This window comes from Solanum pennellii, chromosome 3, assembly GCF_001406875.1.
Source record: "Solanum pennellii chromosome 3, SPENNV200".
Lineage (NCBI taxonomy): Eukaryota > Viridiplantae > Streptophyta > Magnoliopsida > Solanales > Solanaceae > Solanum > Solanum pennellii.
The window spans coordinates 71,709,672-71,725,538 of NC_028639.1; the positions used below are offsets into that span (position 1 = coordinate 71,709,672).

The window sequence follows — 15,867 nt, forward strand, 5'->3', positions numbered from 1 at the left end:
TAGATTCAACTATACCTCAACATTTTTCACTGGTTTTCGCTGTTGCTGAGCAATTTTTGGATATCAAATAAATCTTTTCATAAGGTAATTTTTATATGACCGAATTTCCTGTTTTGCTTTTTCACATTTTAAGTGTAATTTCTATTTTACGTATGATCGTCTCTAAGAAAATTGATTGAAGTAAACTTTTCTTTTGATCAATGGATTGAAGTTAGATTTTTCTTTAATTAATCGAGTAAAAGTAGATCCATTTTTTGATCAATCGAGTCGAAGTAGATTTTTTTAATCAATTGAGTTAAAGTAGATCCTTCTTTTGATAACCGAATTAAAAATAATTGTGTTTAGAAACACATCGATATAAATAAAGATCAATCGAATTGAAGTAGATTTTCTTTTCTATCAATAAAAAAAACAGCATATATATATATATATATATATATATATATATATATATATAAGAAGGAAGAGTTGTGATGAGTATAAAAGTTTTTCTTTTGATTAATTAGATTGAACTGATATGATAATTTTTATTTAATTTATTAATATTTGATTTAAATAGATGCGATATGTTATTTCGACAGTTGTGTAATTATATTGATTTCTTTTTAACGTGTCACGCTATTTAACACGTAATATTAAGGTTGGCATTTCAAATATAATGATCAACTTACTTAGTTTTATTTTATTAAAGATTTTAAAAATAAATAATTAATGTTGATTTCTTTTTTATTATTAAGGCGACGAAGAATCAAATCACCACTATATATAGTAGACTAAACCTTGAGGGATTGTGGTTTATTTTCTACCAATGAGTCTCTCCCTTCACCGCTGACATGTGACCAACGCTTAGATTCAACTATACCTCAACATTTTTTACTGGTTTCGCTGTTGCTGTCTTGCTGAGCAACTTTTGGATATCAAATAAATCTTTTCATAAGGTAATTTTTATATGACCGAATTCCCTTTTTTTGCTTTTTCACATTTTAAGTGTAATTTCTATTTTACGTATGATCGTCTCTAAGAAGATTGATTGAAGTAAAATTTTCTTTTGATCAATGGATTGAAGTTAGATTTTTCTTTAATTAATAGAGTAAAAATAGATCCAATTTTTTATTAATCGAGTCGAAGTAGATTTTTTTAATCAATTGAGTTAAAGTAGATCCTTCTTTTGATAACCGAATTAAAAATAATTGTGTTTAAAAACACATCGATATAAATAAAGATCAATCGAATTGAAGAGATTTTCTTTTCTATCAATAAAAAAAGCAGCACGCACACATATATATATATATATGAAGTAAAATTTTCTTTTGATCAATGGATTGAAGTTAGATTTTTCTTTAATTAATCGAGTGAAAATAGATCCAATTTTTTATTAATCGAGTCGAAGTAGATTTTTTTAATCAATTGAGTTAAAGTAGATCCTTCTTTTGATAACCGAATTAAAAATAATTGTGCTTAGAAACACATCGATATAAATAAAGATCAATCGAATTGAAGAGATTTTCTTTTCTATCAATAAAAAAAGCAGCACACACACACACACATACCTATCTATATATATATATATATATATATATTCTTGTTCTCACGTGCAAAGCACGTGTCGAGAACTAGTTATTATATAAGAAGGAAGAGTTGTGATGAGAATAAAAGTTTTTCTTTTGATTAATTAGATTGAACTGATATGATAATTTTTAATCGATTTATTAATATTTGATTTATATAGACGCGATATGTTATTTTTATACGTGTAATTATATTGACTCATTTTCAACGTGTCATATTATTTAATATGTAATATTAAAGTATGCATTTAAAAAATAATCAACTTACTCAGTTTTATTTTATTAAAGATTTTTAAAATATATATTTAATATTGAATTATTTTTTATTATTAAGGTGACAGAATGATCAAAGCATCACTATATATAGTTGGCTAAACCTTAAGGGATTGTGGTTTATTTTCTACCAATGAGTCTCTCCCTTCAGCGCCGCCATGTGACCAACACTTATATCCAACTATACCTCAACATTTTTTACTGGTCCCGCTGTTGCTGAGTAACTTTTGGATATCAAACGAATCTTTTCATAAGGTAATTTTAATATGTTCGAATTTCTTTTTTTGCTTGTTCACATTTTAAGTGTAATTTCTATTTTATGTATGATTGTCTCTAAGAACATCAATTAAAGTAAATTTGTCTTTTGATCAATGGATTAAAGTTAGATTTTTCTTTAATTAATCGGGTTAAAGTAGATCCGTTTTTTGATCAATCAAATCGAAGTAGATTTTTTTTAATCAATCGAATTAAAGTAGATCCTTCTTTTGATAACCAAATTAAAAATAATTGTGTCTAAAAACACATCGATATAAATTAAGATCAATCGAATTGAAATAGATTTTCTTTCTATCAATCGAGTTTACGGAAAATTCATTTTTTATCAAAGATCAAATTGAAGTTTTTTTTTAAAAAAAAATCAATCAATTTAAAGTAAATCCTTTTTAAACACATCTATAAAAATTAAGATCAATTGAATTAAAGTAGATTTTCTTTTCTATCAATCTAAATGCAAGTAGATATCAATCAAGTTTATGGTAAATTCATTTTTTTTTTTAATCAAAGATCAAATTGAAGTAGATTTTTTTTAATCAATAAATCCTTTTTAAACACATCGATAGAAATTAAGATCCATCGAATTGAAGTAGATTTTCTTTTTTATCAATTGAAATAAAAATAGATATAAGTTTACAGTAATTCAGTTTTGATCAAAGATGAAATTGAAGTACATTTTTTATTTTTTTTAATTAGTCTAATTTTCCGTTTTAGATTTAATGCATTTCACATTTAAATGTTTATTTACAGTAATAATAATTTTACATTAAATGTGTCATTTTCAATTTTATATGGGATGCTTTTTGATATCATTGCGTCACTACATATGATTAGTTTGGTTACATAAATTCTTAGTAACGATGAAACCATTTTTTCGTCATTCAATCTTATCAGTCCATTTTAGTCAGGGTTGGCGCAACAAAGTCCAATTAGTGGGCCCATTAGGCCCAATATAAGTAGGCCCAACAAAGTCCAATGAGTGGGCCCATTTTAAAGAATTGAGGCCCAATATAAGTAGGCCCAATAAAGTCCAATGAGTGGGCCCATTTTAAGGAATTGAGGCCCAATATAAGTAGGCCCAACAAAGCCCAATTAGTGGGCCCATTTTAAGGAATTGAGGCCCAATATAAGTAGGCCCACAAAGTCCAATGAATGGGCCCATTTTAAAGAATTGAGGCTCAATATAAGTAGTCCCAACAAAGTCCAATGAGTGGGCCCATTTTAAGGAATTGAGGCCCAATCTAAGTGGGCCCAACAAAGTCCAATGAATGGGCCCATTATAAGGAATTGAGGCCCAGTATAAGTAGGCCCAAAAGTTTAATTTGAGATTTGGTAGGAGCCGCGCGAACGCTGGCCCCCTCCAAATATTATGACGTAGGCTCGGCCACTTGGACCGACCTGTAGGCGGGCACCCCTCCAAAGTGCAATGGAGGTCACCAACCTAGGCTATGGGCCTTAATGATCGCCCATTGACCCTGTCTGGGCTAATATGCCTAACATTGTTACTTTCCTTTATTTTTATATTACTCCATCTCTTTCTCTTTGCCTCAGCCGATGTGGGACAGTATTTACTTTACTCACTTCCATTTTTGCACTCTTTCTCAACACAATTTTATATATAGTAGCTAAGTAAAAACATCGAAATACTTGTCACTTTTGATTTCTCGAAGCTAAATTGAATTAGACTAATGTTGAGGTGGCAAAGATATTGGACAGAGGGGGTAACATTATTAATCTTTTGAGAAATATTTTCAATCACATAAGGGAAGTGTCTTCAGTTATATCAATCCCACTTTATTAGGTAAACTTAATGTATTTAGTAGAGCATCAGTTACTTGTAAATTTTAATAGAGCACTAGTATTTGGTCACTCTCCCTTTACAGAAATGGCAATATCTTCAATGACAGAATCAAGCAAAGCTGTATAGTTAGGCATTTGCAATTAGACAGCATAAATGTACTTAAAGAAAAATCTGAAAAATTAAGAAAAGACTTAAAGATTCAAATGCCTAAAGAAAGAATACATGCCTTTCTTTGGAAGTCAATCACCAATCAACTTGGTAAAAAAAAAGAACAAGTAATGTAAAGACTATCCACAAAGATCTTTATATTGTCTTCTTGATTGATTGGCCTTTGCAGAAAAACTTCAATGAGTACATTAGGCTCAACAGAGATGAATGAGAACGCTGCAACGTTAGCTGATGGACAGCAGAAACTGACTGAAGAAGGCAAGAGTAAGACACCAAGACACTCGCGATGGACTAGGCAAGAGACACTTGTTCTCATACAAGGGAAAAAGATTGCTGAGGAAAGAGCTCATAGGGGGCGTAAATCCACTTCTGTTTTTGGATCAGACAAGCCGGAACCCAAATGGGACTCGGTTTCTTCTTACTGCAGACAGCATGGAGCAGATAGAGGACCTGTTCAATGTAGAAAACGTTGGAGCAACATGATCAGTGATTTCAAGAAAATTAAAACATGGGAGACACAGGCATATGGAAGCAGTGAATCTTATTGGATTATCAGTAACGATCTCAGGCGAGAGAAAAGGCTACCAGGTTCTTTTGACAGAGAAGTCTACAATGTCTTGGATGGGAAGGAATTCACAGCAGAAGCGTACCAACTAGCTCTGGTAACCATAACCACAGATGAAAAACTTGACTATGGTGTAGAAACAGTTGAAGAAGAGGAAGCGGAAGAGGGAGAGGAAGAGAATGACAATGTTTCTCATACCGGGGAATATACTATGGAAGATGATGTTATGCATCCAGCAGCGGAGGAAGTTGGAAGCAGCCCACTGAAGGAACACATCGTCATAGACAAAAAAGCTAAGTCCATCCCCTCTCCAGTGCCGAGATCAGGTAAACGTCCTTCAAAACTTGCTTTTCTCTCAACCAAAACCTCAACACAGAAGTTAGCTAACTTTTATCATCAGAACATATCTGTGATTAGTTGAACGCTACACCGATAAGATTGAAACAGTAAAGTACATTCCTCTGTATTGTTCTCAGGTACAGCTGAAGGAGAACAGCCTGGACCGGATTTCTGGAGTAGCCCCATGTACAAGGACAGAGTGAAGAAAAGAAGACTATCACCAGATGGTTGTATTGATAGTAATCTGGGATATAAACTGCTGAAAACTCTGGAGAGAAACACCAACACGCTTCATTCACAACTTGATGCTCAAATGGGAAATCGTCAACGGGAGATGGAGCAGCAGAAGGAACAAACTAATAGCTTGATTGATGTTCTCAATAAGGTAGCTGATGCAGTAGCAAGAGTTGCTGATAAGATGTAATGCAGTACCTTGATTTATTTTTGTTTTAGATGAACTAAGAAGTAGGTTTGGAATGTTAATTGACTATCATTGCTCTTGACAATGATTATGATGTCTGGTTAGTTGCTGGTACTTGGTTCTGAATCTTCAAATCTTTTTGACAACCATAAGATTTTATTTACATCTGCTTTCAACTATGAATGACAGTCTCTTCAGTGATGAATTTAACTAGCAGCAGTCTATCTGAAAAACTGATGATGATGACACGAAAGGCAAACACTTAGCAAGAGAATAGAGTGTAATTCTTTGCTTTTTCTTCCTTTTTAGGTTGTATTAGAAACAAACAAGATGAACGATATGCCATAAGAAAGGTTGAGTGGTCCTCAATTAAACCATTAGAAACTCACAGAAATGTATCCGTTTCTTTAAATTAAATCATAGGGGGAGAGGCTATGTTTGTAAAGCTTCACTAGAAAATTCACAGGTTCAACCTCATCTCTAAATTGGATTACTTGATAATGAATTCTACTCTGTTAACTCCAATTTATATGACATTATCTCCATTTTTATACCAAATGCTTAACGCCATTCCATTAATAACACTATCTTATAACTTTCATGACTTCAAGAAAATGAAGGAATGGATTTCACAACAATCAAGAATTATTTTAGGAAAAAACATGGCGGAGCTGCTGGCAGGAAACCACAAAAGTTAAGGATGAAAATAAATGAATCAAAGCCACCCATGATGTTTAAATTTACATTTCATAATATATTAATAATATCGACAAAATTTTTCCAAGTCAGAAGCAGAATTCAGATACATTGTGAACTATTATACAAGTTAGAAACTGAGGAGTGAAAGAACGTATTCATAATAAACACTCAACGGACTTTCTAATATCTAACCAGCAGTGTAGAAACATTGCCAAACAAATGAGATCTCACTTGCCTTTCAATCCTAAGCAGGGACAGCTTCAATAAGCTTTGCAAAGTAAAATTGTGTGGCGATCAAGCCTCTCTTCTTTATCTTCCACCCAGCTTTTTGCAGTGCCCTCTCCACATCAGCCTCTGCATGTAGATATGCTCGTGTAGCCTTTGAAGGTCCAGGGAACAACTCTCCAATCCTTTTTAACAAATCATAATAAAATGTTTTCGGGGCAAAGCTCAGGATCAAACGGTTCTCAGCCAATGATGCAAGATGAGCAATCATACCATCAGCCTTACTTTGTGGGTAATGTATCATAACATCTAAGCAAACCACAGTGTCATACTTCCCATCCAAACTCTCCAAGTCCTTCACTTCAAATTTCGGCATTACTGGTGCCAGGGATTGGTCATCTTTACCCTTGAACAACTCCTCTTGCGCCTTCATTAAGATTAAAAAGTATTGTTCAGTTCTCAACTCCAAAAAAGCCATAATCTTAATACCAATTACATTCAAAAAACAAGTTTCTTTCTTTAAGACAAATCAGGGGCTCGTTTTGAAATCTAAGATACACTCAAAAGCTGCCGGTGAAAAGAAAAGGTACAGGCTAAGATATTGCATTTCCCACACTGTAATTAAGTTTGTTCAACCTTAGAGAAGCAGAAACAAATTTCTTATTCCACCACTACTCAAACTGTGATGCAGCAGCATAGGCAGGTCCAACTCTTTGAACCTTCGACTCAAACAACTTCCTATGTCCAAATTTACGTAGCACGATCTTCTTTCAGGTCTGTCCCAATTCACCTTTCTAGATTTAGAAGCAATTCTAATTTTGAACTTTCTGTTTACTCTTTTACTCACAAGTTCAGTTTTTTTTTCCTCTTAAACTTGATAACCAGTCAAAAAATGAGAAGGAGGGAGTATTATTTTTAAATATATATGGAAACTTTCTAACATTATTGGAGTACTTATACTTGCTTGAGTCGGGGTCTATCGGAAACATCATCACTATCTTTGAGATATGGGTAAGGTCTACAGTACATTCTACCACCCCTACAACACTCTGGGGGACTATACTGGTTATGTTGCAGCAGTAATCTACCCATCCACAAACATAAAATTTTGAATCTGCAACAATTATCTAACAAATAAGCTCGGAAAAAAAAATATTGCACAAAGATCACCTGTTTTTGGGCTTCAGCTACCATGGAAGCTGAAATATCACTAGCTGATACAAGGGCACCTTCTTTTGCTAACGGAATCGACAAACAACCGGTCCCACAACCGGCGTCACATACAGTTACTCCCTGTAGAGATCCCTCTTCCGTCAACATTTTCATCACATTCTCAACCGTTTTTGAATGTCCCAATCTTATATCCAACTGCACTTTATTCACATCATCCGTATCACCATATATCTTCTTCCACCTCTGGAACCCATTGTTATTGAAATACTCCCTCACCACCTCCTTATCACCGCCTCCAACCTCCTCCGCCTGAAGTTGCCGCCGGCGCTCGGGGTCGGCGAGCGAGAGAATAGCAGCAAGTGCCGCCACTGAACTACCTCCAAGTACGGCGAGAGTCTTACCGTCCAACGAACCGGTGACGGCGGAGATGTCGGTAGCGGTGGAGAGCGGCGGAATGGCGCAGACGGTGAGGTTCCGGCGGTTGTTTGGCTTTGTGCATTTTGGATGATTGAGTTGGGGATTAGGGTTTAAGGTGAAGTTGACCGGAGAAAACAACGGCGACGAGAAAGCCATAATAGTTGGAGTTGAGTTAGAGCTAAATTTGGTGGTGGCCGGAAGGTAGTTGATGATAGTGTGTAATCTCGCGGGATAAGGATATGATTCGTTGCCATTCGTTACCGTTGGGTCCCACAGCCTTCTAAAAATATTAATATTACCCGCACTTCGTGTCTACACCAACTTAATAAGAGTAAAATTTTATCGACACTTAATATATACGTGCATGTCAATGTATCTGAATTAATCGATTATCTAAACTTAATTTACTTCACCCCATTTTATAAACTAATCGATTTGAAATATATATTAATCGATTTCAAAACTAATGTGTCTTTTGAATAAGGCTTTAAAAGTTTAAAAAAAAAAGTTGTTTAGCATTTAAACAATATATACTTTTGTTTAAACTTAATCAAACAACCTAATTTTCTAAAATAAACCCTAAATAAGTATTTTTGGCTTCCTCCTTGCTCGACCAATCACACTGTTAATAGAGTTCAAATTATATGTTGTGTTACTATCACTACATAAACAAATTTTAGACTATAAAAAACCAAACCTTCTTAAAATATAAAATTTATAAATTTTTTTACTACTATTTGTGAGAATTTGTTCTTAAAGAAGTCTTCAAGTTACTTAATTAAGCTACATAATTTAATAGAAAAAATTATTTAACTTGAGGATTAGATAATTTTTTAACGTATTTATATAAATAAAAGAAAGAGCGAGGGCGTCGTTTAGTTCTCATAATTTGTGGGGATTATAATGTGGTAACTAATACTGTAATAAATAGATTGTTATGTAGTGATTAATAATGAGATATTGCTATTGTAATGATAATTGTTAAACAATAATTTACTTACTTTAAGTGCAATTTTATCTTTAAAACAGTCTAAATAGAAACTTTTGCCTATTTTCATTCTCTTAATTTATAATGCTACATAAAATTTACAAGGTGCAAGTGGACACACATTGCACTGGCTTCTTTTAACTATATGCTGGAGCTTTATAGCAAGTTGAAATTTGTAACAAATGGTTAAGGCCAAAACTATCTATAGTTTTTATTCTGCAAAACTGATTAGCACGTCGATTTATCGACTCGAAAAAGGGACACATTTTGTTGACTTGTTCCTCTTCATTTCAAATATTTCTTCATATGCCATGGCAGGAAGGCACTACACTGTACCATTAACATTCTCGATATCGTCTTTTGTCAAATGCATCTTGCCTTTGTCTCTTCTAGGATTTCCCTGTGTTTGATCTGGTTGCCCTTTCTGCAAAATAAACAAGATTTTAGCCAACATCACAATTACTATATTTGTCATTGTTAAGTTTGACACCATTTTGGTGCCTAACATTGAACCTAGACTATGACAGCAGAAGCAGAGCTAGAGAACAATTTACGAGTTTGTTAGAACCCAATAACCTTGGTCTACATCTTAAATCCATTTAATACAAACAAATTATTAATGTAGAACTCAATCATTTGAAAGAGCTCGAATTCTAAACCCATAAGCTTCAAATGAGCAACCCGATTGTGCCTTACATGTGGTCTACAAGCTACATATAATCTTTCTTCCCAACGAGCTCTAGGACACCTCTGTGTGACTTGGTTAAAGGGATAAGGGTTCGTTTACCGGGACATGCTGTTATGGATGCTGGTCAAGGCCCCCTAGTTCCGTTCACGGATTATTGTTTAAGAAAACAATGGTAATATTAGAACATGAATTAGGTATGTGATTACCTTTCTCAGAACAAATGTCAAATATAGGTAGGCTACCTCCCATTCATCTGGTGATAGAGTACCTGTTGTTAGCAACACAAGTCAGAACATAAGCTAGGGGAAACATATAAAATAAGGCATCAAATATCACAACATTACTTCCCATGAAACATCAAAGCGTAAAATTCAGCAACCAGAGAACTAAGCTTACTTCGGTCTTGGTTCCCATCACCTAATGCACCGAGCCTCCTCATTAGTTCAATGAACTCTGGTTTCTTCATGTATTCGTCTATAAATATGTGGTTATTCTTCACAAAAGCTAGCTCAAAGTCATACTGCATTTAACAAAAGAGAAAAAAAACTGTCAGAACAAACCCAAAAGGTGAGAGAGAGCTGCATGCCATGGTATTCCTGAATGCTAACAATGATATGTCTTCCTAAGTAGCAATCCATTAGATATCAATAACTATGCCTCATATAGCACACAAAGTATATCTCTGACTTACTATAGGGATTTGTGTGATATGTAATATACTATCCTTAATTTGTGACTCATAACTAGCATCGCTCATAATCAAGAATAATCCACCAACTCAATATAAAAGAGAACATACCATGGTCCGATTTAAAGAAAAAAATGTATTAGTTCCAAAAAGGAACTTTTAAACCTATGGTTTCCCGTTTTCATTCAAAGAAAAAGGGATCTACATAAAGTCAGAAAGCAAATGCCCTGTCGGGTCAGAATATATCCAAACTATAAACAGGGGGCAAAGACACTGAAATACCTCTTCAGCCAATGCCTTGAAGATGTGGAAAGGGACAATCCATTCGGGGCAGTCAACAGCATCCTACAATCCAAATGCAAGCTAAATTTATGATTTGCAACAAAAATGAACAAGAACACATGAACACTAAAAATCATTAGCAATCAGCTTAAAAGATGCAGCAAAGATATGTAGGAAGGCTCATGGTGTACACACCTCTAGATGGAACTTGTATTTGATGCCAAACGGATTTGAAGATTTAAATTTCTGCAACAATATAAGATCTTAGTAACAATAATACAAATGCAAATAATAGAGAACATACATAAATTTCTGTACAATTACTAGAAAATGATAGCATAAGTTACCTTCTCTGAAAATTCTTCATCAAAACGTATCCAGTAGACACTATTACCAAAGGTTAGCCCTTCAGCTGCAGTTTACAGAGGAAAGGGACCATATATCAAAACAGATTTTTAAGACTGTACAAGAACGCTGCATAACACATTTCAAAAAATTTGCAATGACACCATCACTCCACTAGTTTGAGCAATGGATACGCGATCATACAAGTTAACAATATTAGAGTAATTAACAAAGTACTTGGAGGAATTTCAATGTGACTTATACCATTATGTAAAAGGTATATACACTAGGTTCTAATCAAAAGGGAAAATCCAGGAGATATTACTGAACTTCAGCCACTTTTCTTTTAATTGAAAAGCTAGAGATGACGGTGAACATACATCACAAAGACATCACAGTTTCATATTTATAGGTTCAACAGGGACAAGCAAATCAGAACTGAGCAAAAGTTAAACCTTCTCTTAGCTTCTTGATGATGACATTGGCATCTGGCATTGTTCCAATAAATATTCCTCCAGGTCGAAGTAAAGCTGAGACATTGGCCAGCGCACGGCGTGCACGTGCCTCAGTAGACCATGAATAATGCATAGCAAACTGCAAATTTCAAGTTTCTTTGTTTACAAACTATGAGAGTCCAAAGTCCACCCAAGACAAGCATAATTGACAGGATAAAGTGCTGTCACCTCTCCAGCTACTATGCAGAGGCATCCAATTAGAAGAACACTGTACATTCAATATTTCCTCAACCTCTACGTTCCTAAGGTTTTTCCTTTTCAAATTCAAGAAAGATGTGGATTATACTAATAGGAAAAGCTTCTGAGTACACTTGTTAATTTTCAAGGTTCATCGGAAAAATAACAGGGATGCAGGACAACCAAGATAGCACAAAAGAAGCATCTAATATAACCCGGAAAAAGAACATAAAAGCTTGAGAAGAGATATTTACAAGGGAAACAACATATCTAAAACACCTCAAATTTTCTTGTACCATGAGAAGTTGTCTTATATAGCGGTTCAACTCATAGAAGCATGTATTTCTATTGGCTAAGGGATATCAGAGAAGGAGTTCAATTAAGCCAGAAGACAGCTAGATGGTACGACAGATTTCTAAGGGAAAATAATATTTGTAGTCACTGAGAACGAAGTCCCAAACTATACAACAGAGTCTCAAACAATGTATTTTACCTAACACCCTGAAGAACAAAGTTTGCTATATTAACGAAAGGCAGGATACTGACATACCTGACAGCTACAAACATCAAAAGGTGCATCATCTGCTAAAATCCGGTCCAGACGAACCTGAAAATCACCACACAAAAGATATCAGTAGTGTCATTGCCCACGATTTTCCAATAAAAGCACAAAGCAATTTGGTATATCAGTAGTTTAAGCAAATGCTGATAATCACTATACAGAAGGTCCTAGTACATCTAGGAAATGATACATCCAACATTCCTGATGTTTATGAAAGGAAAGAAAGCAACAAAGCTATGAAATTTCAGTTCAATCTGCAAAAGCGGGCTAATTTGATCATATGGTTAGCTGATTTACCTCATAACAATCTCCACATATAAGTCTGGCAGGAAATGAGAACTTTTTGCGGCGCTGGTGGTGATCTGCATCACCATTGTAGCGGGTTCGGCAGTCTTCTATCTTTACATGATTCAATGATAATATCAGAAGTTAGGCTAGCACTCAAATTCCGTAGAAATAAATCGCAAGACCTAAAATACAAGAATTTTAAAAAAAATATGCAAAGAAATATAACCTTCTAAAAGATGAATTTTCGTTTCCGTAAATAAAGGAAGAAACCTAACATGTAATCTACCAAATGGAGGACTCATTTCAGAAATGAAAGAATATCATATGCCTGGGTAAAATTTAAGAAAAGTTCTGTGACCTTCAAGTAAATAAACCAGATTAAACTCCAACTAAAAGGCAAAAAATACAATTTGATCAATATTTAAGTTTTCCCATATTCAGCATTTATTAAAAATTCAATAAAAAATGAATCCATGGAGATAGTTCTGCCACAGACCAATGCTCAACCCTCGTCTTGCAAGAAAAATTATTTGCAGGGAAATATTTATTAGCCACGAGTCCATCTCATAGGATTATCTATAGGTAAGACATCTTTCCAGATTATAAGTGATCAAATAACAGATGACATGTTTTCTAGGAAGTCTTATAAATAGTTCAAGAAAATATAAATAGCTCACTGAAAGAAATCTAACTTGCAGCATGTAAACATATGACACTTAAGACTAACTCAACCCAAAAGCTAATGAGGGAGAGTTTGCACAAACCCATATAAGCAGACCACTAGTTATATTCATTCAGGATGAACTTACCGAACCATCAGCAATATCAATGCCAACATAATATCCAACTTTTGCTTTATCCCATTTAATGAGATCACCTCCCTGGTGCAAGCAGAAAGATATTGAAAATTAGATGCATGGGTACTTGTTTCTAAACCTATAACTTTTATCAAGTAATACCAAATAATTAGGGTATACAATATGCAAGAAGTACCTTCCCGCAAGCAAGATCAAGAACTGCATCCCCTCTTTTAGCATAGAGTTGAATCAAGACACTCTTGATCTAAAACGCCAGAAAACCTCAGTAGCAATGAATTGTGCACAATAACCATGCCTATGGATAAAGAAGACATACCCAGTTGTTAAGTTTCTTTAAGTGGATGATAGGACTTGCTTCACGCTCTTCAAGAGTTTGGTTGGTCCTTGCACTGTAATGATCAGCCACCTTCCTGGCAAAGATTTTTGTGCTCTCATCTTCGAGAAAATGATTGTCACCTGACACCAGGTCAAACTTTAAATCAAACCCCACTAAAAAATCAGCTTTTAACTTCTTTTATCCAAAAGGTAACAACTTCCTAAAGTTTTGCATCACAACTTCAGTCTTTAGGGCATAATACATTTGCTCCTAGCAGTTAAAAACTACCCTACAAGGTAAAGAAAATTGTGGCATTCCACCAATTGTAGCAAAATATTTTGGCAGCTAAAATAACAGTAAAGATTATTACTACTAATGTAACAATGAAAAAAGACAACAAATTCATGTATATAGAACTTATAAAATCAAATGAGTTTTCTATTAAAAGAATTTTATGAGAACATTCTCTTCTAGGTTATGCATAAAAATAGTAAATTCACTAACTTTTTGGGTACTAATCAACAGTGAGTGCACATATGATGTATCCATATCTACACAAATAAATGGAAATAATCAAAATTGAGATTTGTCCTACAAAAAAAATACGAGAAAACCACCTTCTGAATTGTGCTGCAATAAAAGTAAAGTTTCTAACTTTGGATTGACTGTAGTGTTCGGACCAGCTTACGCACTTCTAAACTATTTCATCAGTTACTACTACTTTACACAGGTCGCCAGCACAGTGAATAACAGCAAAGACTCTAGCTTTATGAGGGATTAATTCAAGAATGTATAATTAACTATGTTGTATAAAAAAAAATAAGCATCAACTAAAAAATTGATTTGTGTGAAATTAAAAGGAGAAAATTACCTTCAGGGTTGTGCTTAAATTTGGATTGAGGAGGTCCAACAGAACTTGAAGATGGAGACTCTGAGTAATCTCGCTTCATGATTGAAAATCAAGATTCAACAACACCTATCTGATGATTTTGACAAATCTGACAATTACAGCGGCCTAACAAAAAAAAAATCCCAAATTAACCATCCATGAACAGTGAATTTTTTTTTAGAAAAAAATAAAAGTTGTTAGGGTTTATCTGAATTTTCTATCTTATTTTAATTCTATTAAAATTGTGTTTTAATTTTCAACTTTATGAAAATTTAAAAAAAGTTCAGTATTCTTAATTTTTGACATTAGAGTTAAAGTTAATTTACTCACAATCTGTCTTTTTCTTCTTCTTCTTCAATTTCTTTCATCTCCAGTTTTACCAAAACAGTAGCTTTTCTTTAGCGTATTTTAATGATTTTTTGATTTATTGTTAGAATTATTGTATGTCCATTTAAGTACTCCTTTTTAGATGAGTAAAAAATAAAATAAAAAATAAAAAGTAGTTACTCCTGAATAAATTATTAAAGAGAAATTTATAAACTATTTTTGTAATGTCATTCTTTTAAGTGTTGGTCTGACATTTTAATATTGATAAAAGTATATTATATGTCACATTATATATCATGTTATGTCTATTTGATGGACATTATATCTGTACCTTTTTACTCTCATCGATTGTGAAAGAAAGTGATTATTAGTTTTTGTAAATTACGTAACCACCAACTCTTCATTTAATCTATTATTTTAAATTTATGTTTTGTAACTTATGTAACATTTGAGTCATTCTTTTGACAAATTTAATATCCACTATATCCTATTCATTGCAAGAAATAATTCATCACCTATAAATAGTGTAGTCTTCATTTGTGTTGAGATAGAAGAAGAAACAAGATAAGTACAAGAAAATATAGAGTGAAAAAGAAGAGTAGTATTATATTGAGGATAGTGTAGTGAAAGAGAGAGTCGAGACATAGAAAATATTACAAGTCTTCAACTATATTCACTATGCAAAAGAGAGTATTATATATTGAAGGAAGGTGTTCTTTTGTGGAGCTTTGGACTCTTCAACTAATCCAGAGTTGTTTGAGTTATACACTGTTGTTGGACTGTTGTATCCTGGAGGGGACAAGTCAAGAGCTATACTGCTGGATCGGTGTAAATTATGCCACTGTGGGCTTGAATCTCCTTAAAGAGAGCGAAATATCCGTGCCTCAGCCTAAACATTAATGTATTCATTTTTGTTTATTTTATTTCAACTGTAATAATTTATATTTGTGTATATTACACCGACATTAAGTAGTTATATAATTACTAGTAAGAGCTAAGTTTAATTTTTTAAATTATAGTTAGTATAATAAACATCTATAATAAATAATTTTTTGAGCGGAG

At 33.6% G+C, this 15,867-nt stretch overlaps 3 protein-coding genes and 1 non-coding gene across 5 annotated transcripts; 1 reads left to right on the forward strand and 3 right to left on the reverse strand.

Annotated features, from left to right (window-relative positions):
* Positions 1 to 3,446: 3,446 nt before the first annotated feature.
* Positions 3,447 to 3,605, reverse strand: LOC114076595. The gene has a single exon (XR_003577656.1). It is a non-coding gene; the product is annotated as a U1 spliceosomal RNA (small nuclear RNA).
* Positions 3,606 to 4,070: 465 nt separating this feature from the next.
* LOC107014747 (trihelix transcription factor ASR3-like) lies at positions 4,071 to 6,218 on the forward strand. The gene is made up of 2 exons (XM_015214800.2): positions 4,071 to 4,974; positions 5,125 to 6,218. Exons 1-2 carry the CDS (start codon positions 4,263 to 4,265, stop codon positions 5,409 to 5,411), a joined length of 999 nt encoding a protein of 332 aa, XP_015070286.1. The 5' UTR covers positions 4,071 to 4,262; the 3' UTR covers positions 5,412 to 6,218.
* Positions 6,137 to 8,145, reverse strand: LOC107014748 (magnesium protoporphyrin IX methyltransferase, chloroplastic). Its single transcript, XM_015214801.2, has 2 exons — positions 7,503 to 8,145; positions 6,137 to 6,759 (listed from the first exon to the last, which is right to left on the reverse strand). Exons 1-2 carry the CDS (start codon positions 8,076 to 8,078, stop codon positions 6,352 to 6,354), a joined length of 984 nt encoding a protein of 327 aa, XP_015070287.1. The 5' UTR covers positions 8,079 to 8,145; the 3' UTR covers positions 6,137 to 6,351.
* An 808-nt stretch (positions 8,146 to 8,953) lies between these two features.
* LOC107012796 (mRNA cap guanine-N7 methyltransferase 1-like) lies at positions 8,954 to 14,940 on the reverse strand. Of its 2 annotated transcripts, none has more exons than XM_015212724.2 (14): positions 14,809 to 14,940; positions 14,461 to 14,604; positions 13,590 to 13,729; positions 13,449 to 13,517; positions 13,265 to 13,336; positions 12,465 to 12,566; positions 12,156 to 12,212; positions 11,369 to 11,507; positions 10,916 to 10,980; positions 10,764 to 10,814; positions 10,569 to 10,631; positions 9,995 to 10,118; positions 9,805 to 9,866; positions 8,954 to 9,334 (listed from the first exon to the last, which is right to left on the reverse strand). In XM_015212724.2, the coding sequence occupies exons 2-14, from the start codon at positions 14,537 to 14,539 to the stop codon at positions 9,236 to 9,238; spliced, it is 1,122 nt and encodes a 373-aa protein (XP_015068210.1). In that variant the 5' UTR covers positions 14,540 to 14,604; positions 14,809 to 14,940; the 3' UTR covers positions 8,954 to 9,235. The 2 variants fall into 2 exon arrangements, with proteins under 2 accessions (XP_015068210.1, XP_027770998.1); XM_027915197.1 differs by having other exon boundaries at positions 9,947 to 10,118.
* Positions 14,941 to 15,867: the final 927 nt, after the last annotated feature.